At 32.3% G+C, this 23,447-nt stretch overlaps 2 protein-coding genes across 3 annotated transcripts; both read right to left on the reverse strand.

Moving 5' to 3' along the window:
* Positions 1 to 1,120: 1,120 nt before the first annotated feature.
* LOC124937527 (protein ACTIVITY OF BC1 COMPLEX KINASE 8, chloroplastic-like) lies at positions 1,121 to 10,862 on the reverse strand. Of its 2 annotated transcripts, none has more exons than XM_047477796.1 (21): positions 10,289 to 10,862; positions 9,874 to 10,009; positions 9,135 to 9,301; positions 8,579 to 8,699; positions 8,348 to 8,448; positions 8,058 to 8,156; positions 7,340 to 7,450; positions 7,167 to 7,246; positions 6,980 to 7,049; positions 6,444 to 6,517; positions 6,136 to 6,205; positions 5,938 to 6,026; positions 4,327 to 4,451; positions 4,132 to 4,212; positions 3,992 to 4,052; positions 3,201 to 3,255; positions 3,011 to 3,109; positions 2,808 to 2,897; positions 2,257 to 2,316; positions 2,039 to 2,160; positions 1,121 to 1,396 (listed from the first exon to the last, which is right to left on the reverse strand). In XM_047477796.1, the coding sequence occupies exons 1-20, from the start codon at positions 10,808 to 10,810 to the stop codon at positions 2,044 to 2,046; spliced, it is 2,328 nt and encodes a 775-aa protein (XP_047333752.1). In that variant the 5' UTR covers positions 10,811 to 10,862; the 3' UTR covers positions 1,121 to 1,396; positions 2,039 to 2,043. The 2 variants fall into 2 exon arrangements, with proteins under 2 accessions (XP_047333752.1, XP_047333751.1); XM_047477795.1 differs by having other exon boundaries at positions 1,121 to 1,393; positions 2,037 to 2,160.
* A 3,286-nt stretch (positions 10,863 to 14,148) lies between these two features.
* On the reverse strand, positions 14,149 to 14,643 carry LOC124939250 (uncharacterized mitochondrial protein AtMg00810-like). Its single transcript, XM_047479740.1, has one exon. The coding sequence runs from the start codon at positions 14,641 to 14,643 to the stop codon at positions 14,149 to 14,151; it is 495 nt and encodes a 164-aa protein (XP_047335696.1).
* Positions 14,644 to 23,447: the final 8,804 nt, after the last annotated feature.

The raw sequence follows: 23,447 nt of genomic DNA on the forward strand, positions 1-23,447 counted from the left end.
GATAAATTAACTTCCAAGCTATAAAATACTTTAAAATTATAGTGGACAATGAGTTTTGACTGTATGAATAATGTTTTGTAAAAAATTAGTAAATTAGTGAAAATCTCATGTTTAAAAAGATTGAATAACTATTGAGAATAGTTATTAGAGCTTTTGGAGCCTCAAGTAAAAAGACTTGTACATTAGACATCGAGAAGTGAAGCAACTTAGTCGAGGATGTTGGATCTGAAAATGAGTTTCGATGAAATAACGTTAACAAATTTGTGAATATATGTCTAATTAAGTTATAGTTCAGAATATTATCTAGTCTATATCAACATCTGAACGAGACAAAAATTATCGACGTTTTTTCATTCAAATTGGCTGAAATAAAAGTGTTTCCAAATTTGCTTCAAAGTCATTTTTCAGTATCTTTTAATACCTAGGTTGTGCATATCTCATTTATTACCAAGCAATTATGGGGGTAATTGTACAGTAATTTACCACAATTCTTGCTTTTTCATCTTAAAGCAGATAACCACATTTGTCTAATTTGAGTTTAGTCAATTTTAATAATCCCAACAAATTTTGTTCATCATTTAAATTCATACCCTGTCAACAACTCCAAAAAAGAACATAAAGGAATTTGAAAATTTTTAGTCATTTCTTAATATCGATATTACTTTATAAGAACTTCGATTCAAATTCAAATGACATTTGAAAATTAGTAATAAAGTATATACAGATTTTCATTGTGACATCTACAAAATAGGTGCAATAGTTTGTATTAATCAAATCACAACAAACAAACCAAAATGCACACAAGAATTAGTGGAGTCTGAACTTCTGAAGAAGATCAATAATATTAACATATGTTGATGAAATTGCAGAGCCTGAAAGGACCACAACTAAAATGGTAAAAGATGGAGTTTTTCCCGAATTCAGATCGATAATATGGCAACAACTCTCAAAAAATTGAAAAAATCAAACAAAAATTATACAACCAATGGAGTAATTAATCAACAAGGTACAAATAAACTCATCTTAAAAAATTTGTAATAACAAACATTAAAAGTATGGGAAAAAATACATAGTAGAGAAATACATTTTCCCGTAAATGTTAAATATTGTATTGATGGAGTTGTCGCAAAAAAGACTTACCTAATTACAATATTTATTTTTTAAAATACAAAAAGTTGCGTCGGTTTGCGTCCATACATATTAACTCATATTTACAAAACTAATTTTCCTACAATAAAAGATAAGCACCAAGTGCAGCCAGCATCATTCTTTTATGAATTTAATAAAGACAAACACTATATATGTTTCTTCTAATCCTATTTTGCTCTTTGGCCCTTCTCATGATCAAGATGCATGATTGATTCCATGTGATTAAAGAATCTGTCTGGGCTACCTGTTAACACAAGAAAGATTACACAACATTAATATGTGCTTTTAAGAAGGCATAGAAAAAACATGGAAATGGAGCAGTTTAAGTCAGAACTGGTGAAACTTGCCACAAAGAGAGACAAAAGCAGTAAGAAATAGTTTTTAAGCTTATTAATTTGAGCCTTGCCGTGGGTTTTAAGGCTTATATACATGCCAAAAATTATGAACCCTAGGCGCCTCTCTTCCTTCTACATTGGTTTTTATGAGTTTCAGTTGATTGGATCTTATATGTTCTCTTCTGTCTTGCGTCATTGGCATTTTCCCAATTGCACTAAGGCTAATGGTCTTAAATTAAATACGAGGCTTAGTTTGTTCATAAGTTAAAAGAATATCCATAGTTATATAAAGATGTATACAATTACTTCATTTTGGAACACCATCTCATCCCCTTTTATTTGTTTGAAAATGGATAAGTGTACATGAACTTAGTCCGGCCCAGGCCATCTCCAGATACGCCTAAAAATACTCTTATAGAATTGTTCTACTTGTTTTAGGCGGTGTCAGATTAAGCTCGATGAGGGATTAAATAAATCGTCTTGAAAAATTATACAAATTGTAAATATTTCATGGCAATCGGGTAGTTGGATCGAAAATAGAAATTGACATACCGAGTACTTAAGCAGTCCCTGTTATCAGCTTCTCCCTTTCGTCTATTTTTTTTACTTTGAGAAGTCCAAAGAGAACTTGGAGGCCGAAGAAAGCACATACTATATAAGCTATTGTGGAAGGAACCTAGAAAGTGAGCGATTTGGTCATATACATTTTGCAACAAAAGTAAAATGCAAATAAGAAATGGAAAATGGTACAAGAAACTAAAATTGTGCTTACTCTAATTGAATTTAGATACATAAGTGTTGCAAGGTTAACCAGGGTACCAGCCGCTATTGCCTGTAGATAAGCAAAAGATACATTCGAAAGACTTAGTTACATTTTACGAGTTCAAATCTAAGAAATATATACATGAAAACCTACAAGATAGAGAAGAAAGGAACAAGAGCATGACCAACAGGAAGGATGCCCCAACCAATTTATTACTTCCTTCTGATCAAAACCCTTTTTAACAATTGATTTACCTCTCATTATCATGCATGCCCCAGACACACTGAAGAGTCATTACAAATTATATGACATTTAACACTTGTAGTTTACTTTTTTTTTTTTCTTGTAGTTTACTTTTTTATACGCTTCTAATTTAGTGGATAAAGTGTTTGTTTCCTAAGTAAAATGTCATAAGAAGAAGAAGATTGAACTCGATCAAGATATCAACAACAGCAATGGGTATAACCAATATCTCAAAACAAAATTGGCATTCATACTTGGAATACTTTATATGAAAGGAAATTGCAAAATTAGCTGCTATATAATTAGTATAAACTCACACTTCCTATTGTCTTTTGAACAGCCGCAACCCGTTGAAAAGACCTTTCTGACTCCAAAGCTCGAACTCGGAGCTTTAAGTCACCTTTCTCCTGTTGGATAATTGTATTGAGGGTATGAGGCAATAATATACAATAGAAACCAAAGTCTTAGTCATGTGATTTAAGCCACCAAAATGAAGAGCTAAATAAGGTGTCATTGTTACCAATTGTTGTATAATGTCAGCAAGCTTCCCCACTCTATCAGCTTGCCTAAATAAGTTTTGAAATGCACGGGATTGCAGATCCAACCTTTTCCTGAAATCCTGATATAGATAAAAGATTTTTTTTTAAAAGAATCCATCATGCTTACACTGTAAAACTCTCGTAAAATATCTAGCTATTCAGGAAACATACCTTAACTACAACCTCAATGCCTGCTTCTCTGAACTTTAGCAACTCTAGGGCATAACTAAATAACAAAGACCCAAATAACAGAGATTTAGAAGAAACAATTTGTAACATACCAGCCTAGAGATGTATGATTTGTAGAAGAAATGTAGATGAAACAAGAATGACCTAAGCCTTTACAGAAGATAAACTAGATTCAAACTATTTCATTCATTACTCCAAATAATACATACTCTACTATTTATAAACTACTAACCCACTAACTTACTCTACTAATCATGATACTGCCCTATACTACTACTAATTACCATACTACTCCAAATAGTTCATTCATTTCTTCTAGGATTTGTAGAAGAAATGTAGATGAGACGAGAATGACCTAAGCCTTTATAGAAGATAAACCAGATTCAACACTATTTCATTAATTACTCCAAATAATACATACTATACTATTTATAAGCTACTAACCCACTAACTTATTCTACTAATTATCATACTGCCCCAATACTACTACTAATTACCATACACTACAAATAATTCATCATTCTTTTCTTCTAGGATTTAAAGAAGAAATGTAAATGAGACAAGAATGACTTAAGCCTTTATAGGAGATAAAACAGATTCAATCTTATTCATTCATTATTCAAAATAATACATACTTTACTATTTATAAGCTACTGACCCATGAACTTACTAACTAATTACCATACTACCCTTATACTATTACTAATATATCCTACTACTATCGTTATACAATACACGATAAAGTACATTTTCATTTAAAGTTCAACACTCACGGTTTAGCAATTTCAGTAATATCAAAGCGAGGATCGAGACCCTTCCCAATGCCATCCAGCACTGCATGTATTCTTCAGTTAGTAAGTATCATTGAATAATCAACAACGGTTGTTGTACACATTGTTGTTAAATTCAATACCTGAAAATGCCCTAACAACGAATGTAAAAGTGGCTGGGAATCTAAATGGTTGATCACCAGCAATAGATAATAAATCTTCCCCTATAATGAATAAGTAGAACATTCTTCAGTAGAAAATATTTTATCAACACCAGTTTTAAAAGGAACAGTAGAGCTATTACTCTCCAAATCTAAAACCAAAAGAACCACCACTACCTATTGCTGCTAAACGCTGTTTAGCTTTCTCCTTTTTCTCTTCCTTGCTCAGGGGCTTTTTGAATCCAAGTTCTGTTGTAGCCATCTCTCTTTCTTTTCTTTGTGCGACGAGACGTTCTTCAAAGCTGCGGAAATAAAATACTTAAGGTGGAGAAATATACAAAATGGGAAACACCAAGCCAAAAATATGCAAGTCAAATAAAGAAAAAACACGAATCTCTGCTATCTCCAAACTCTCAAGATATGGACACTACCAAGCATTCCAGTTGGAAGAACCCACTAACCTACACCAAGCTTGGTTAGGTAGACAGGAGAAACCAAAGAAAAAATATAAATTTCGAAAAGAGTCAGTTCTATCAAGGACAGGTTGTCTGGCCAGATCATTATTATATTTTAATGAGTGACCGTTAATATTTATTTAGGTGTATAGTGTATTTACAAGTATTCAAAGTTTTTTACACACAACTTCTGGATGTATAAATTGTAGACCAATACCTGGGCTATGTTTGGATGTGTATAATTGAAATTAAAATTAGAATTCCATTTTATAAGAATTGGAATTGAATTAGAATAATATTATGTTTGGATTAAACCTATAAGGCTATGTTTGATTAGGGTAGATTTGAAGTTGGAATTGGAGGTTCAATTCCCAATACATTGTTTGTTTAACGACTTCAAATAAGCATTTAGAATTATAATTATAGTTCCAAATGGAATTGAAATGTATGATTTTTAAGTTTCAATTCCACCATTATCACTTTGAAATTACAAATTCTAAGATTTCGACAAACATAGGAATTGAATTGTAATTCAATTACAATTCCATTTACATGAATCCAAACATAGCCTAATTATAATTCTGAAGTGGGAATAACGAGTTCAAACTTAAAATATATGCATTCAATTATATTGGAATTAGACTTTCAGTTTCAATTCTTTATTTTAAGTTATCCAACAAACAAAAGATATGAAATTGGACCCAATTCCAATTCTAATTTCATTATGCTAGTACAAAACATAGCCTAATGTTTGTTGTGAATCAGAGACTTATGTGAGACAAACTAAAACGAGATCACATACAGTCTACAGAAGAACCTTTTTCAAATGTTTTATTATTAACATTTGATGGTAGCTCAATTGGAAAGAGTCTTGCCTAAGAGACCATTTGATTCTCACTAAGAACGTTCTGATATAAGTGGGAGGCCATGACGCTGGGGGATCGCACTAGCCTCCTCCAGGGAATAAATTCTGGTCAGAAAGTAAAAGGCAAAAGAAAAAAGGGGTAGTTTTCTGCAAAAGTACCATCCAATTTGTAAGGAAATCTTTCATTTGCATGATCACCATAGGATTAGCTCAAATAAGTGCAAACTGAAAGTGATATTCAAGAGGACAAACGATTCCAAATATCTGTTCTTAGGGGAAATCCATGGAATGTCAAATATAAAGAGAGTGTTCCAATAGGTACATGATAGTTCATGGTGGGATAGAATTATGGATCAGGTCAATATACCATCTGTGTCATAAATGGAAAGATAAGCAAAAGAAGAACCTTGATATATTTTTCTATAAAAAAGTAGGCCAAGGAAGGGCTAGTTTGGAATAAAGAAGCACCTGTTAAGAAAGAACTGTGCAGTCCTTCTCACAGCTGTCATATCACCAGTAGGCACAAGTACACCCATCTGGATCATTGCTTGAAGAACCTTAAGAGATAAATTAAATTATAAAGTTAGCTAAACTGAAATCATATGAAAAAAGGGATCACTATCAGAGTTCATAAAATACAGCCACTAATTAGAATTAAAATGCCACCTTATCTGGATCTTTCTCATAAACTCCATAGAAAACATCTAACAACCCTCCTCTGATGTTCTGACTTATACTGCAAAAATTCACCCAATTGTTACATAACAATGCAAATAATTTTATTGATGATTTTGCAAATATTTCTCTTTGATTTTGTTCCTTTATTTTTCAGTTCTTTTTGATTGCTTCTCTTATTCAAAGAAATTTCTCTTTAATGAAAAGTTTACCCTTTCAAAAAAAAAAAGATAGAAGGATATAAATAAAAAAGGCACTGTGTGTAACTACAAAAAGAACCATAAGGCTAAGAGCTTAACCTTCCCATCATTCCAAAGTCATAAAAGATCAACCTTCCCCCGTTAACATCATCCACGGCAATATTTCCAGGATGCTGCAAAAGAAGAAATTGAATGCTAAGCAAGAGTAGCAAATACATTTTGTCTACAGTAATTATCTTACATTTAATTGGAAATGGGAAGAACTAATTAAGGATAAAAATTATCATTGTTAATTAGAAGCAAGTACTACTTGTTATCACGTTGTATGATTTGGAAATTTTTTGTTACAGTGAGAGTCCAAATAGGACTGTAATGTTTATCTTTTAGCCACTACCTTGGCTATTTAAATTGCCAATACAATCTTATCTTTCTTCTTTCAAGAACTAAGTGTTAAGATCCTAGTCCAATTTTGGTGCAAATATACTGACTATAGAAGTAATATTTGTAGGTTCAGTTGCAGTATTCCTCCATCTATTGATCATTCTAATTTCACTCGTATATATGATACATTTGTAAAATTCATGATTATTAGTCTTCTACATTTATGTCCATTTAACAGTGTGCAGAAAACTCACTGGATCAGCATGGAAGAAACCATGCGACAGAATCTGTTCCAAGTATGACTCAACAGCATAGCGGCCTAACCTGGATGAGACACCAGCATTATCTTTAGGATAATTTGTAAGTATATGTCATGTATCATTTCTAAGATAGTAATGAAAGCAAATTATTTCATCAACAAAAAAAGGGAATCAAATTTACTTTTTACGGTCAACTCCCAACTGATCTATTGCTTCAATCCTGTTTATCTTGATACCAGGAACATACTCCATAGTGAGCACCTATGACAGAAATAAACCGTTAAAACAAAAGAGTATGGAATTTTTTTTGGAAGTATTTATATAAAACAAACTGCCATTGTTGAAGGGTTAAACCTGCGGTGTGGTGTATTCCCAGTATATAGATGGGACTTTCACATAATCCAGGTTTTTGAAGTTATCTGCAAATCTTTCAGCATTAGCAGCTTCCTTGGTGTAATCAATCTCCTGCAGGGTACAAATGTCAATTATTCAAATACAGGTTCTCACAAATTGATTTAGGACGAGTTTCATAAAATGAAGTGTTGCATACTGAACTTTAAGTGTCAAATGAGTCAAATATATGGAAAATAAAAGCTGAATAAATCAAATGGGAATATCTATATTTTAAGTACTTGGGTATATGAGTTGATTTGATAAAATGTGGAACTATTGTGTGGAAAGCACTTAAGCTATTAACCCTTATAATTTATAATGACGTAAATTGATTAATTTTCAGGGGTTCGATTTGTCTTTTGAAATCTCTTACTAGATTACAGACTCTTACCATATTAAGTATGATTTTTCAACTTATCTCTTTTTAACTTAATTTATGATGAATCTAAATAATAAGTGATTTTAAACAGAAATTATCAAATTAACTTAATTCAAATTAGTACTTAATCATTCAGATTAAGTAATAAATTGTGTTATCAAGAATTCAAGACTAACACTGATCACAACATAAAACTGAAGAACTGTTTGTCCTTGTAGCTCAACATGAAAACAAGAGCATATACAATAAACCTAGCCCAATTATGAAACATTATGGCATCAGATTTAAAGGTGGTTTGACCTCATATAAGACATTCGCACACTCGTCATAAATAGCCACCCAGTCCCTCTTTGCGCCATCTGATTTAGGATCAATCTTTTGAAGATATTCTGCAATAACCTGGAATAACCAAAACAATAAGATATCTGATGAGGTACATAATGGAAATTTTAAAAGATTAATAGCTAATATCCCTGTTCATCCTTGTTAGTAGTGACATTTATGAGAACAACTTTTGTTGGACCACTTAGCACTGAAGGATGGTTGTTATAGATGACAAAAGAAAATAGTTCCATAGCCCAAAATCTAACCCTTAGGTTTTTCAGATCTATGTCAAAGAGATCCTTGAGACCAGGCCTTTGTACTTTAACAACAACTTCCTGCCCCTTTAATTTCGCACGATGAACCTGACCTGCATAGTAAGAAAATCTTATTTGCATTACAATTCCTGTCAGATATGCAAACACATTTTCTAACCAACTAACTCCTTGGTGATCGATAATTACACAATTAAATAAGAATCAAAGTTCAGTTAAGATTACCAAGACTGGCAGCTGCAATTGGTTCAAAATCAAACTGATCAAATATCTCACTTAAAGGGGCTCCAAATTCCTGTTCAGCTACAGATACAGCGATAGCTGACGAGAAAGGAGGAACTTGATCCTATATAAAATGAGAAAACAATTATGAATTTGGGAAATAATCAGAATCGGTATAGGAAGAATAACATGACAGAATAATAACTTTTAGTTGGAAGGGGGAAAAACAAATTGAGTGCAAAGTTAGGAATTTTGAAGCTTATTGACAATAATTAAAAACAGACTTCTTAATGATCAGATCCTAGTTTGTGCTTTCCAAAAGCCCATTGAAAGTCATACATCAGTAATACATTTGTTTATACTTTGTACATATGGATATATGTAAAGTAGTTATATGCAAAAAAGAAAAGCTTTTTAGTAAAAATGATACTACAGTTTCAGTGTTAGTTCATAAACAGAAGGATGAGGTCCTGTGCACGACAGTTAGCAAAAATAAAAGAACTACACACGACAAACTTCACATGAACACAGAAAAATGAAAACAAATTATACTTCTCACCTGAAGTTCTGATAATTGATCAATATATTCTTGAGGAAGAATGTCCACCCTTGTAGAGAACTGCTGTCCGATTTTAATGAATGTAGGACCTAATCTCAAAATATTTTCCTTCAACCACTTGGCTAGTATTTTCCGCCTTTTAGCTTTCTTCTCCTCTGTCATTCCGCCTATATTTTTGCATTTATCAAATTAAATATATACATATATATTCAAACATGTTACATACATCAAATGATCTGACACAAAAATGGTGATGGATAATTTCATGCAACTGGGAAACTGAATATCCTGAACAAAATATTCCAACATCCGTTTGATGTTTCTATATTACAAGTTTTGCACAAGTGTATGAAGAAGTTGGTTTTATTATTTTGTTCTTTAGAGTTTAGTCTTCCATTTATTTGAATATCACAAATGTTATTCCTTCATTATGCAAAAAAATCATAAATGCAGCGGCAGCAATGCCAACAAAATTCAAAACTTAAGTAACACCAAGAAATAATTACCACAATCATGCCTATATTCCTTGTCAAGTTATAGAATCTAAGGAAAACCTCTCTTCAAGAAAAAAACAAGAATCCAAAAGCAGCTAAACGAACAAATGGCATTTTAAGGAGTATATTAATTTTAGTACTAAGCATTCACATTCAGTGGCCTAGAGTCCACCAGACCAGCACCTATTATACCTACTTCTATATGCAACAATAGTATATGTAGTCTCACGCAAAAAGATACTAACCTCGATAAGAAAATTTCTGAGTGGTCAACCAAGCCCTAAAGATAAATGTAAGAACAGAACCCCATATTTCCAAAGTCCTTTGTATAGTAGAATAAGTTTTGAATCTACTCCAACGGCCCCCAGGCGCAACAGAAACCTGCAAAAGGTACCAAATCATAGCTTAACATAACAACAACAAACTAAGCAGGATCTTTTCCACTTGCCCCGCCTAATCCTAATCATGCCAGACAATCAAAAGTAATTTAGGTTCATCCTACAAAATTATCCAACACCAACATTATCAGAATCTGCTTAAACATTGAAGGAGAAGAGAACCATCAATCATTTCTCATGAACAAAATATGTGAATTATCCCACATAAGGATGACACATGAACTCTAAATCTCAAGAATCACACACTTTGGTCAATTCATACCTCAACCTGCTGATACCCATTTCTCTTAAACCAGGCATCTTCCTGTCCAATCTCCTCCACAGTCTTCTTATCAGATGGTACCTTATCTGATTTTGATTTCACAACTGGTTCAGTAGTTACGGTAGCAGCACCTGCAGATCCATTCCCATTGGTATACTTCACCAAAATCTCATTACTAACTCCATTCACACTAGCACTCCCATTTGAGCTCGTTTTAGCCACCACATTATCATAATCATTGTCATTGCTACTGAAATGAACACTCCCATTACCATTAACATTACCATTACCATTCAAAACATAACCGTTCACTTCACCATTTAAATCCCTTTCTCTATCTTCAACGGCAAAACTATCCCTCCCATCCCCTGCTTTCACTCTAATTCCAATACTAATTCTAGAATCAAAAGATTTTGATGTAGAGAGCGTTGAAAGTGAAAACCCAAGCCTCCTGTTGGTTCTGCCAAGCCGTAAAATGGCTAGCTCTGTAAAATTGCAAGTAGAGAGACAAGCCGCAACCATTTCAAGAATGGAAAGAACGGACCTTTGAGTTACAGCAATGGCGAGAAGAGGTGAGAAATGAGGAGAAAGACGGAGATTTAGGAAAAGGGTGATCGATGAATTTGGAAAATAATGACGTTGTGGCGAGGAATGAGACACGTGACATAGGAAGATGATGAACGTTGGACAAACCGAGGATTCTTATTGGTTGGGAGAAATTCGGGCTTCACTTCACTCTTCGTCCACAAATGTTTTTTTTTTGTTTTTTTCTGCATTTGTGTGAACTAGCTTTCATATGCTTACGTGTCATGAAATAAAGGTACGATTTTCCACGTCAGCTTGTAATGTCGGTAATCGAAAATCAAACAACCTATTTAATAGAATAATTGGTTTATGAAATGACCAAACCGAATAGAAATAATTTGTTTGTAAAGATAATCTAGTAATAAAATATACATAAAATGTATATAATAAAATTAAAATCAAATCATGTTAAATTAAATTATTAAAATAAAATAAAAATTAACTTCGAAGACAGACAAATTTATTCCCTGCAATAAATAAATGATATCTCTTTAAAGTTATTACTAAACAATTTAGAATCAAAATAATTCTTGAAAAGTAGTAACAAATATAATATGAATTTAAGTGTTTTTGCTCTTATAAAAAAATGGATTTAGATGGTGTTTTTGTGAGCTCTTTGACATGTAACCTAGATTTAAAGTAGTATATTAAATTGAAAAATGATATATACAGTAGAAAGAGAAAATATTTTTCTCGCTAATGTATTTTTTTTCAATTTATATATATTTTTTTTACTAAATTAGATATGTATTGTATAAAGATGGTGTATAAGCCTATAAGGGTGCATTATATATTATTTGTTAAAAAAAATACAATAATTTTTTTAATATATATTATTTATTTTATTAAAATATTGGTTTGACACAGTCAATTAGAATAGCTTAAGAGTCAAGAGATTTTTTTTAAGTTTCAATTTTCAAAATTAAAACATCCTAAATTTCAAAAACAAAATTATCGATTAAAACTTTAATCGTGTTTTAAATAATAAAATAATAAGTTATTTTGTTCGAAAATATAAAAATAAATAAATTTTGGAATTACAACCTAAAAGAAAAAATGAAATTGAGAACTATAAAATTATAATGTATCTAATTTTATTGGAATTTTAATTTCAATTTCAATTATTAATATTAAAGGTTCTTCCAATCTTAAATTCAATTCTAATTTCAACGTCAATTCCAAAATTACCAAATTTCGCAAGAATATTCCAACGGTATTTTTAATATATTTTTCGACGAATTTTGATTTCGTCAAAATGTTTATTAATGATAGATTTTTGACGGATTTTCTTACGAAATTTGTGACGAAAGTTTCCGTCGAAAGTTTCGTAATTACAGATTTTTCAATAGATTTTTTGACGAAATTTTTCGTCACAAACTTCGTTAACCTAATATATTGTATTGTATCGTTTTAGCTCATATCATTATACTCTACAGTCTTGTAAAAGTTTCAGCTCATATCACCCCTACTCTACAGTCTCGTTTCACAATTTGGCTTCTGTGAAACAAACTTACTGGGGTAGCTCAAATTTACCCCTTTCTAAATTGATCAGGATGAAAAGGGTGATGTTTTATTAGGGATAACTTTCACTTTTATTTTGTCAAACTAGATTCTATTTGATTATAATAATAAGTTAATTCATCCAACTGTTTCAATTCAGCAATGGAACTTGCACTATCATTGGAGAAATTAGTTTACAAGAAACTACTAAGATTACAACAATGACAGGATTCATTGAACGAGAGCAGGTTCATCAATTCACAAGTCACTTGCTTCCTTATAAAAAAAAAATCAAATCACAATTTTATCATTGTTTTGTCTGATAAGTTGAAGTCATAAAATAGAATAGAGAATATGTTGCTTAATTGAGAATGGTTGGTAATGAACATGGTATGAAACAACCTTATAAACATAAAGAAGAAACTTAATATTTTCATTTGTTTGAGTATAAGCAGGGGTTTGGTAATTTGATAAAATGCTTTTCCACTCTTGATCTAGAAATGGTTAATCTATATTCAAGTTCCATAGCAACAATAATAATCTTCTATAACTAAATAATGATATGATAAGTAGTAGAATGTAACTGTTTTGGTTTCATCGATTTTATGCACTGCGATATATATAGTCAGTTGTCACATGTAAATTATCTTAGGAAAAAATTTCAAGTCCCATTTATGAGTTTTTAAATCTGATCAAGATGTAAAAATAGAAATTTACTTCAAATATTTTTCATCTGAATCAAGATCTAGGTATATAAATAAAAATTATAAAGTGTTTTCAAATTAGTCATTATTTGACCTATAGAATCCTTCTTTCTTATTTACCAAAAATATCTAGGTCATCAAGTTGTACAAGATCATAACATAACAGAATAGTAGTTTAAAAACAAGATTTCGTTTTATGTTTTCAGTTATTTCGTATGTTTTCTGCCCTTGGTGGTGTGTTTATCTCTTCAAAGTAGGTAGATTAGGTTATTTATTATCTCACAGAATTAAAGGTTCAAATCTAGGCATGGTAAATTTCTGTTTCTTTTGGGATCCAACCCGGATTCGCACCGACCTGAATTTGCCCTAAAAAAAACGGGTACTCAAATTACCCGAAATATCGGTTCAGAATCGATGGGTACTTGGACCTGATTTTTTTTTTACATATTTAAATAATTTTAACCTATTAATATATTTTTAGTTTTTACATATGTTTTAAAAATAATTTGGATCAAATTGAACAAAATTTTAATATTTTAAATTATTCGATGATACATTAAAAAAAATTATTTAATAAAAAATTTAGAAAATATTATATTAAATAAAATAAAACAAACAGTCTTATATTATATAATATACAAATAAATAATCCAAGAGTCTTGATTAACAAAAAAGACACATTTATTATTATTATTAATTTAATTTTTAACACCCCTTAAGTGTTGTTTGATGAACTAGTCCCAATCGTAGATCTTCGAAATGAGTTTTAGAAAATAGTTTTGTGAAGATATCAACAACATTGTCTTCACTCCTTAATGATCCCCCTAGTACTTTTTCACGAATAAAGTGATGCTCCAACTCAATGTGTTTTGTCCTCATATGAAACACAGGATTTGAAGTCAATTTAATAGCACTCAAATTATCTCCATGGATATGAACTGACTGATCAAACTTGACATGAAAATCCTGTAAGAGTCTACGAAGCCATATGCACTCCTGTGTTGCGTGAACTGATGTTTTGTATTCCGCTTCTTTCGTAGATAAGGATATTAATCCTTGTTTCTTGCCACTCTAAGATATGCTAGTGTTTCCACAAAGAAAAACAAAATCAGATGTGGACATTCGATTGTCTCGGTCTTCAGCAAAGCCAGCATCCGCAAATCCTTGCAAGACCAATTTTGCATCTTTTTCGTAAAGTAGACCAATATCTAGTGAGGTGTTAATATACTTCAGAATTTTCTTTGCTTCCTCGAGGTGTGGTTTCCTTGGCTCCTGCAAGCATCGACTCACCACTCCAACTACATAAGCAATGTCAGACCTTGTTATAGTCAAATAAATCAGACTTCCCACAAGAGCACGATACGGACGAGGATCTGGTAGACGTGTTCCTTCGTCTCGACTAAGTCTAGGATTTACGTTGAGAGGAGTATAACTCTTTTTTCCATATTTCATACCAAACTTATCTACCAACTTCTTTGCGTAGTTGATCTGCGATACAAATAGACCTTTCTCGAAATTTTTGATTTGTAGACCAAGGAAAGTTCCAAGTTCACCAAGCTTCTTCATCTCAAAGCAAAACGAGAGCTCATTTGTACCCGAGCAACCTCATCATAGTTACTGCCCGTCAAGATTATGTCATCCATATATAGAAGCACCACTACCATCTGTCCTTGATGCTTCTTTATAAATAGACTTGAGTCGAATTCTGAAGCTTTATACCCACAAAATTGAAGATATTCTACAATCTTTCCATACCAAGCACGCGGGGTTTGCTTTAATCCATATAGTGCATTTTTAAGACTACGAACCAACTAGTGATCATCCTTTTTCTCGAATCCAGGTAGTTGTTCCATATATATTGGGCGATCAAGTTCTTCGTAGAAAAATTCATTTTTGACGTCCAATTGTCACAACTTCCATCGAGAACTTGTTGTTAAGGCCAACATAGTGCGAATTGACATCATCTTCGCAATTGGGCTAAATATCTCATTGTAATCTTCTCCATACTTCTGCGAGAATCCTCGAGCGACCAATCTAGCTTTGTATCAATCTATGCTTCCATTAGCCTTTCGCTTGATTCGATACACCCACTTACATGTGACTACTTGAGTATCAAGAGGCTTTGGAACGACGTCCCATGTCTCATTCTTCTTGTGAGCGTGCATTTACTCATCCATTGTTGCCACTCATTCCTTGACATTATTTGATTCATTATAAGACACAGGTTCCTCATTGTCTATTACGTTTGCCAAGAAACAAGAGATGACTGTTACAAAATTATCATCCCTAAATCGATAAGGCCTTACAATGTTCCTCTTTGGTCGAGATTCCCCATTCTGTTGTTGACTAGATTCTTCCTAATGTGAACTTCTTGGTAACCTTTTACTTTTTGCTTTTTCATCGACTGAAGTATCTTGAGCTAAGTCGGGGCTCCCATATCACTATTATCACTACTATAAGAGCTTCCCGTAGATGTGGGTATGGGAAGATTAGTCTGAACAGTTTTTTCAACATCCTTCATTTAGTATAAAGATATTTCATCGAAAACAACATATCTTGACACAATGCATTCGCGGGTTGATGGATCCATACACTGCAACTTTTTCCTTCTCTAGTCATAACCGACGAATACACATTTGATTGCCTTTGTGTCCAATTTGCTCCTTCTCAAATCTGGAATATGGATATAACAAATAGATCCAAAAACTCGAAAATACTTAACACTTGGTTTAAAACCAAAAAATATCTCGAATAAAAATTTGAACTTATTTGGGCTAAGCGGAACTCGATTGATGACATGGGGAGCACAACTCATGCCTTATGCCCATAATTACTTTGGCATATTCTTCATATGTAGCCACGACTTACAAGTCTTTGTAAGGTGTTGAATCTTCCTTTCGGTAATCCCATTCTATTGTGGGGTCTCAGTATAAAAGAGTTCTCTTTTTATGTCATTTTTCCTATAAAACAATTCAAACTCTTTTGAGCAAAATTCTCACCATTGTCTGTCCGCAATACTCGAATTTTCCTATCTTGTTCTCCTTCTACCATCTTCTTGAACTCGAGAAATTTAGAGAAGACTTCAGACTTCTCTTTCACGAAGTACACCCAAGTGAACCAGGACAAATTATCCATAAATAACAACATATATTTACTTCTTTAGTATGAGGTAGCCTAAGTCGGTCCGATTAAGTCACTATGAACTCGATCCAAATGATATTTACTTCTCAATACAGAGTTTTCGAATGGAAATCGATAATCCTTCCCATATTGACATCCTTCACACACACTGCACTCCTCGATCCTCAGATCTTCAGGTAGACCTTCAATAAATTTCTTTCAAGACATAACAAGAAGCTTAGTCGTATTGACATGCCCAAGCCTTGCATGCCATAAAAAGAAGGTGCTTTTATCGTTCACATTTTTGATGTACGAATTTTATGCTAAAAGGAAAAAGATATCACTTACCCGAGTTCTAGTGTAAACCACATCCGCCTTGATTTCTTTGACTTTCCTTAAAAACTTCACATCATGTGGACCGAACAACACAAAATTTGCAACCAAGAAGAGATTCTTCTAGATTCCTAGAACATGGTAGACATTCTTCAGAGTAGTAGATTCTCCTTTGTCGTTATCAATGACAATCGATCCTTCCTTTTTAACTTTGTGAACTGAGTTATCTGTTGTGACAATGCCACCGCCCCCATTATGAATTCAACTCGACGAGAACACAGAATCATCTCTAGTAATGTGATGTCCGCACCCTGAATCCACAATTGACCTTTGATCGATCTCATGTTTACCATGAGACAACTTTGTTTAATTTTCCTTTAAAATCATCACATCGACATGAAAAGCCTTGTCCTATTCCTCCTTAACACGTTGATTAAACTTTTCTCCGAGATTTGAACTAGTAAAATTTCTACCCAAATTTACTCAACAATTTTCCTTAAAGTGTCCAGTCTTACCGCACCTAAAACACTTAAGGGGATTTTTAGGAATATTTGAAGAATCCTGACCTATTTCTTTATTTTTTGACTTTCCCTTTTTCCAGCTTGATTTCTTCACAAATAACGCAATGTTTGACTCCTCCTTTATACTTGTTCTAGCCATTTGTGCAGCCAACGACTCTTGAGATAATAAGAGATTTTCAAACTCTTAGAGTGAAGGTTGTTGAGCCCAACCATGAATCGAGGTGATGAATGGTGTATAACTGGGTCGAAGTCCTCGAACAATAATGTCGCTTCATTTGAGCCTCTGAGATTTTCTCATCTGGGTTCAATAAAGAAATTTCTGAGTATATGTTCTTTACTTTAAGAAAGAACTCCGAGACAGTTCTGATTTTCTTTGGGGGTGCCAACTCATTTTCAAGTGTCTAGAGACGAGCCTCGGTCTTCTTGTTGAAAAGACGATCGAGCGTTTCCCAAATTTCACGAGCAGATCCATAGTCGATGATGTGCTCGAACAGATTGTGGGAGATTGACCTCTTCAACACAAATTCTGCCTTTGCGTTGAGTTTCTTCACTTCTTCAATGCTTTTATATTTTCAGCGACATCCTCAGGAGCTACATCATCATCGTCTACGATAATGTCTAATAAGTCTTCCCCGACCATGTACGATTCCATACAAGTCTTCCATATCTATTAGTTTGACTAGTTTAACAACTCTAAATCGAGTCCAACTACACAACCACCACTTTCCATATCGAATAACAACGATATCCTCTTCACCAATTTAACGAAAGCTCTAATACCATGTAACGAAGTCACAATCAGGATTTCGATGATCGTGAAGAAACTTATTAGAAAGGTGAATAGAGACTTTGGAGAGAAATAAACTTGAATGAAATTCTTTTATATTGAACTTGCTGAAATAAGAACATGATTACAACTTATATAATTAAACAAAACTTAAGACATTAAAATAAGAGACTTGAAGAGTCTCATTAACTAGAGACAATTTCAAAAGACTTGGATAATCCAAGAGTCTCTTGAATTACAAAAAAAAATACACATTTATTATTATTACTTTAATTTCTAAAAAATATATCAGAATATTTTGTAAAACTTGTATTGATCATAGGAAAAATCTCTCTGTTTGAGGTAATCTATGTGAGTTTAAATCAAATTTATTAAATTGTTTGGATTCAATATCACCAATTTTGTTAATTATATCAGAATATTCTTTAATGAAAATGAATTATCTCAAAATTTATGTTTGTATCCGGCTCATGTGATAAGTAGTGAGCGATTAAAGAGTATGTTTTCAGTCAAATCTTAACTGAGGTGCAAGAAGATCCATTTTGCATCCGGTATATTCTTAGGGAGCCCACGAAACTCAAAACTAAGAAGGTACTAACTTTTTTTCTTTTGAAAAGTCACTAATAGTTGGACTTTACTAATATATAGACTCTTTAATAATATAATCTTAGTTTGGTTTAAAAATATGAGACGCTATTTTTGTTGTCTTTTGTTACAACGATGATGAATATTTTCAAGTAGTCAGAAATGGTACTATCAAAGTCCTAATATTGAATTTTTCAGGTACACACTAAATATTTATGTTAAAGGAACTTACTATATTGTTAGATATGATAGTTGATAAATATAACAAACTCAAGCCCAAAAGAAAAAAAATGACAAGAGAAGCTAGCGAAGACGAAGAAGTCGGAACTCTATCCGGAAATATATCCCCAAAAGACATAAGGGTGACAAGAAAGTAGGAAAGAAAGAACAAGGGCAAAGACAAGAGAGACGAGTCCGATGAAATCAACCCATATCGTCTTGTTTTAGTTGATTGATTGTTAGTTTCATTCCTTATTCACTTTTGTACTATGATTTCATGTCCGTGTGCATTTCTTAGGCCAACTATGGATTTCTTATGACCTTCGTGTGTTGACTTTGAGCAAACTGTTGTAAGCTCAATAACAACTCTTGTACTCCTTTTACCCTTTTCAGGTCTTTTTAATTAATTACATAAGCTATTTCTCAAAAAAAAACTATGATTAATGAGAATGAAGTATGTAGAATTAAAAATACAATCTTTAACTCATATTGACTATTTCTCGATCTATTTAGATATGAATTAATTTATATATTATCAGGGTGCATATTATAAATATGAGATAAGATCGACTGTAGATGTACAATAAACATTTGTTAGATTTTCGAGGATTAACTGACGAGTTAATTAAAGGGACTAAAGAGTTTATACATTTTTCTACGCAGAATACTAAATTTATAAATGAAGGACATATTTTGTGTCCATGTAGAAAATGTGGAAATCGTAAATTTCAGGATTCAAAAACTTGTAAAAGTCATCTTTATCAAAATGGTTTCGTTGAGAACTATTATACATGGGTATGTCATGGGGAACCACCAACTTGTTTTGTGCAATTTTTGGGTAGACAAGTTAATGTTGAATCAAATTTTAGTGTTGACGCTAATTTTTATCGTAAATTATCTTCAATGCTATTGTTAGTTGTGATATGCCAATATAAAATGAAGATGAAAGTTCTTCCTCACACGTTCCTTAGATGATCTTGTTGAAGGAGACAAGTTTTGAGAAATGTTAAATGTTGCAGGTCAACCTATTTGGCAATGTCAGCCAAGTTAAACACAATTATCAGCAACTGCAAGACTTATCAGCCTCAAATCTGATCATAATTTATCTAAAAGCACGATGGATGACATTATTGATTTAATTCGTGACCTAATGCCACATGACAACAACTTACCTACAAATTATTATAATTCAAAGAAATTATTTAAAGATTTAGGTTTACTGGTTGTAAAGATCGATGCGTGCAATAAAGGGTGTATACTTTTCTGGAAATATGATAATCGATATGAAAATTGTAAGTTTTGCTTACAACCAAGATACGAGCAAATTGATGGAAAATCTAAAAGGAATTTTTTTGTAAACAATTAATATATTTTCTTTTGACGTCAAGATTGCAAAGATTATATGCATCACATGTAACAACAGAACATATGATGTGGAATGCACGACATGATATTGAAAATGATGTGATGTGTCATCCTTCAAATGGAGAAGCGTAGAAATCATTTGATCGCACATATCTAGAATTTGCAGTGTAGAGCATCGTAATATTTGTTTAAGATTGTGCGCCAATGGATTTGCACCTTTTGGTATGTCTGGAAAAAATATTCTTGTTGGCCGATAATTGTGACTCCATACAATCCTCCATCAGGTATGTGTATTAAGACACCATACTTATTTCTTTCTTTAATTGCGCCCGGTCCAGAAAATCCAAAGGAAAATATTGATATTTACATGCAACCGTTAATAGAAGAGATGAAATAATTGTGGGTTGAAAGTGTTTCAATATTTGACATATCAAGTGGACAAACATTCAATATTAAAGCGACTCTTTTATCTACAATAAATGATTTTCATCTAGTTGGAGTACTGCCGGAATTGATGGATGTCCAATTTGTATGAAAAAATTAAAATCCTTCAGACTTAAGTTTGGTATGAAACGTTGCTACTTTGATTCTCATATACAATTTTTATCAGAACAACATCAGTTCAGACGAGATATAAAAGTTTTAATCAAAGACAAAATTGAGTTATCACCTCCCCACAAAGATTGAGCGGTAATGAAATATTATCGATGATTTGTGATTTACCTATGGCTATGGAAAATTCATCTAAAATGCCTATAGGTTTTCGAGTTTTGCATAACTAGACAAAAAAGAGTATTTTTTGGGAGCGTCCTTATTGGTATCATTCTCTCATCCGTCACAACCCCGATGTCATGCATATTGAGAAAAATATTTTTGACAATGTCATCCACATAGTAATGAATGTGAAAGTCAAAATTTAATGTCAACGCGAGAAAAAAGATTTGTTTCTTCTTTGCAATCGTCCCACGTTACCTGATAGCAATGGCCCAAAGCCTAAATCTGTTTACACATTAACTAAAGAAGAAAATCGAATAGTGCTTAAATGGCTTAAAAGTCTGAAATTTCTGGATAGTTATGTGTCAAACATTGCAAGATGTATTGATTTAAGTGTATGCAAGTTGAAGTGGTTAAAGATCCATGATTGCCATATCTTCATGGAACGATTGATTCCAATTGCTTTCAAGAAATTACTACCGAATTATGTGTGGGGTGCATTAATAGATTTGAGTAATTTTTTTCATGAACTTTGTTCTACAACGTTGAGTATCTCAAACATTGAAAGATTAGAAGCTGATATTCCAGTAATTCTTTGTAATCTAGAAAGAATATTTCCTCCGTCTTTTTTTTCTCTATGGAGCATATTTTGGTGCATCTTCCTTTTAAAGCCAAAGTTGGAGGTCCCGTCCATTATAGATAGATGTGTCTATTTGAAAGGTACACTATATATTATATCTAAGTTATATATTGTTTATGATTTGTTAATAATATGGAATTTGTTTTAGGTTTTTAAATCATTTAAAGAAAAAGTGAAAAATAAAGCAAAAGTGGGAGCCTTTATATGCAATTCTTATCTTGTTGAAGGAATATCAACATTTGTGTCACATTTTTTGAACCACATGTGCAATCAAAAAGGAAAAAAACACAAAGAAATACATAATGTCCAATTAATATATCTATTCCTCCACATTCTATATTCAATTACCTAGGACGCCTTGGTATTTGAATGATGAAGAACTTTGAGTTGCACATCTATATGTTCTATTAAATTGTACTGAAGTAGATCTGTACTATAAGTAAATTCGTTATATTTTAATTATTATTACTACTTCTATAAATATACATGATATAAACATATTATAAACTTATGATTTATATGGTATATTGTAATTCTCTCGATATTTGTGATAATTTTGTAAAATGGTTTTCTACCAATGTAAAAATTTAAAATTATGTCTTCATTGTTAATGAATTTGTATATATTAAAAATAATTCTATATCTAATTTCAAATTTTAGGTGATCCTATTCTTGTGGCCGAAAAGGGGTTACTTTATAACCTTGCATGGATGCCCAAATGCCCATCAATGAGTTGCCATATATATTTCATTAATGGATTTATTTGGCACACTCGAAAATATGAATCAAACAAATGCACAATGAATAGAGTATGTGTCCATTCTGATCATGATTATTATGAATTTTTAGATAAAATTATTGAATTGGAGTATTCAGGTCCATATCTCCGGGTAGTGCTATTTAAATGTTCATGGTTTCATCTCATTAGAGGGGTCAATGTTCATAAGAAATATAAGTTAGTTGACATAAATTCTAATGAACCGTACAATAAATATGAAACATTTATATTAGCACAACAAGTCGTTCAAGTGTATTATTATCCTTATTCGAGTAATAAGAAAGACAACATATAATGGTTGACTGTTTGCAAAACAAAGGTTGGAACCAAAGTTGAGAAACATTGGAGCAATAAATTATATCAACAAGATGAAATGACGCGATCAATACTTGAGATCCCAATTTATGAAATTACAAAACTGTGTGACTGTGATGGTACTCATAATGATGATGAAGCAATTGATGAATTTGATATTAATGTAAATAAAGAATTTCAGTATATTGATAACGAAGATTGGAGTGAAGACAATGGAGATGACAATGATAAACCCTAAGTATTTTTCAAGGTATTTGGTCACGAAGTAGTTGAGTATTGATCTCCATCATTTAAATAACTTTTATGTTTATATTGAACATTAATTATGAGCATGAACTGATTTTGTAATATCAATGAAGGGGTGTGAAAAGAACTAGTGAGGATGTGAAGGAAGTAAGCCATGATTTTATGTGATTCGTCCTTATATAGAAGTAAAATGAATATTTATCATGTCATCTTTGTAGCATTAATATTAACTAATGGCTTCATCAACTCGGATGGTGGTCATAAAGTTGTTTAGATGTTAATAGAGATATAGATGGGAGAAACTTTGATTAGTTCTGCCATTGTTGCTTAATTCAATAAGGGCTTTCTCGGCGGCTTAATCAATCCAGACAGGTTGCAGTTTCGCGGAGGACTCGTCTTCCAATTCAATTCCAATTCCAAATCGCAAACCTCATTGTTGCTCATCGTAAGAATCCAAGTCTTAATACCTACAACTTATTCTTCCTCCATCACCAATATCCCCCTTTATGAATCCCCAACGACAAAACACAAAACCATGTCTCATCTACGGATCTAGTTGATTAATAAATCATTCATTTCCTCTCCTCTCAGGCTTCATCGATCATTATTAATAGGATAAGCCCAGAGTCTTCAAGGCAATCTTTCCGAAGATTTCCAATGAAAATAATTTGTCAAAAATATCGTCGTAAATTTCGTAGTAAAAACAATGGAAAATTTCCAATGTAATTATACGTTATAAGCATCGTC

This window comes from Impatiens glandulifera, chromosome 5 (assembly GCF_907164915.1).
Source record: "Impatiens glandulifera chromosome 5, dImpGla2.1, whole genome shotgun sequence".
NCBI classification, from domain to species: domain Eukaryota; kingdom Viridiplantae; phylum Streptophyta; class Magnoliopsida; order Ericales; family Balsaminaceae; genus Impatiens; species Impatiens glandulifera.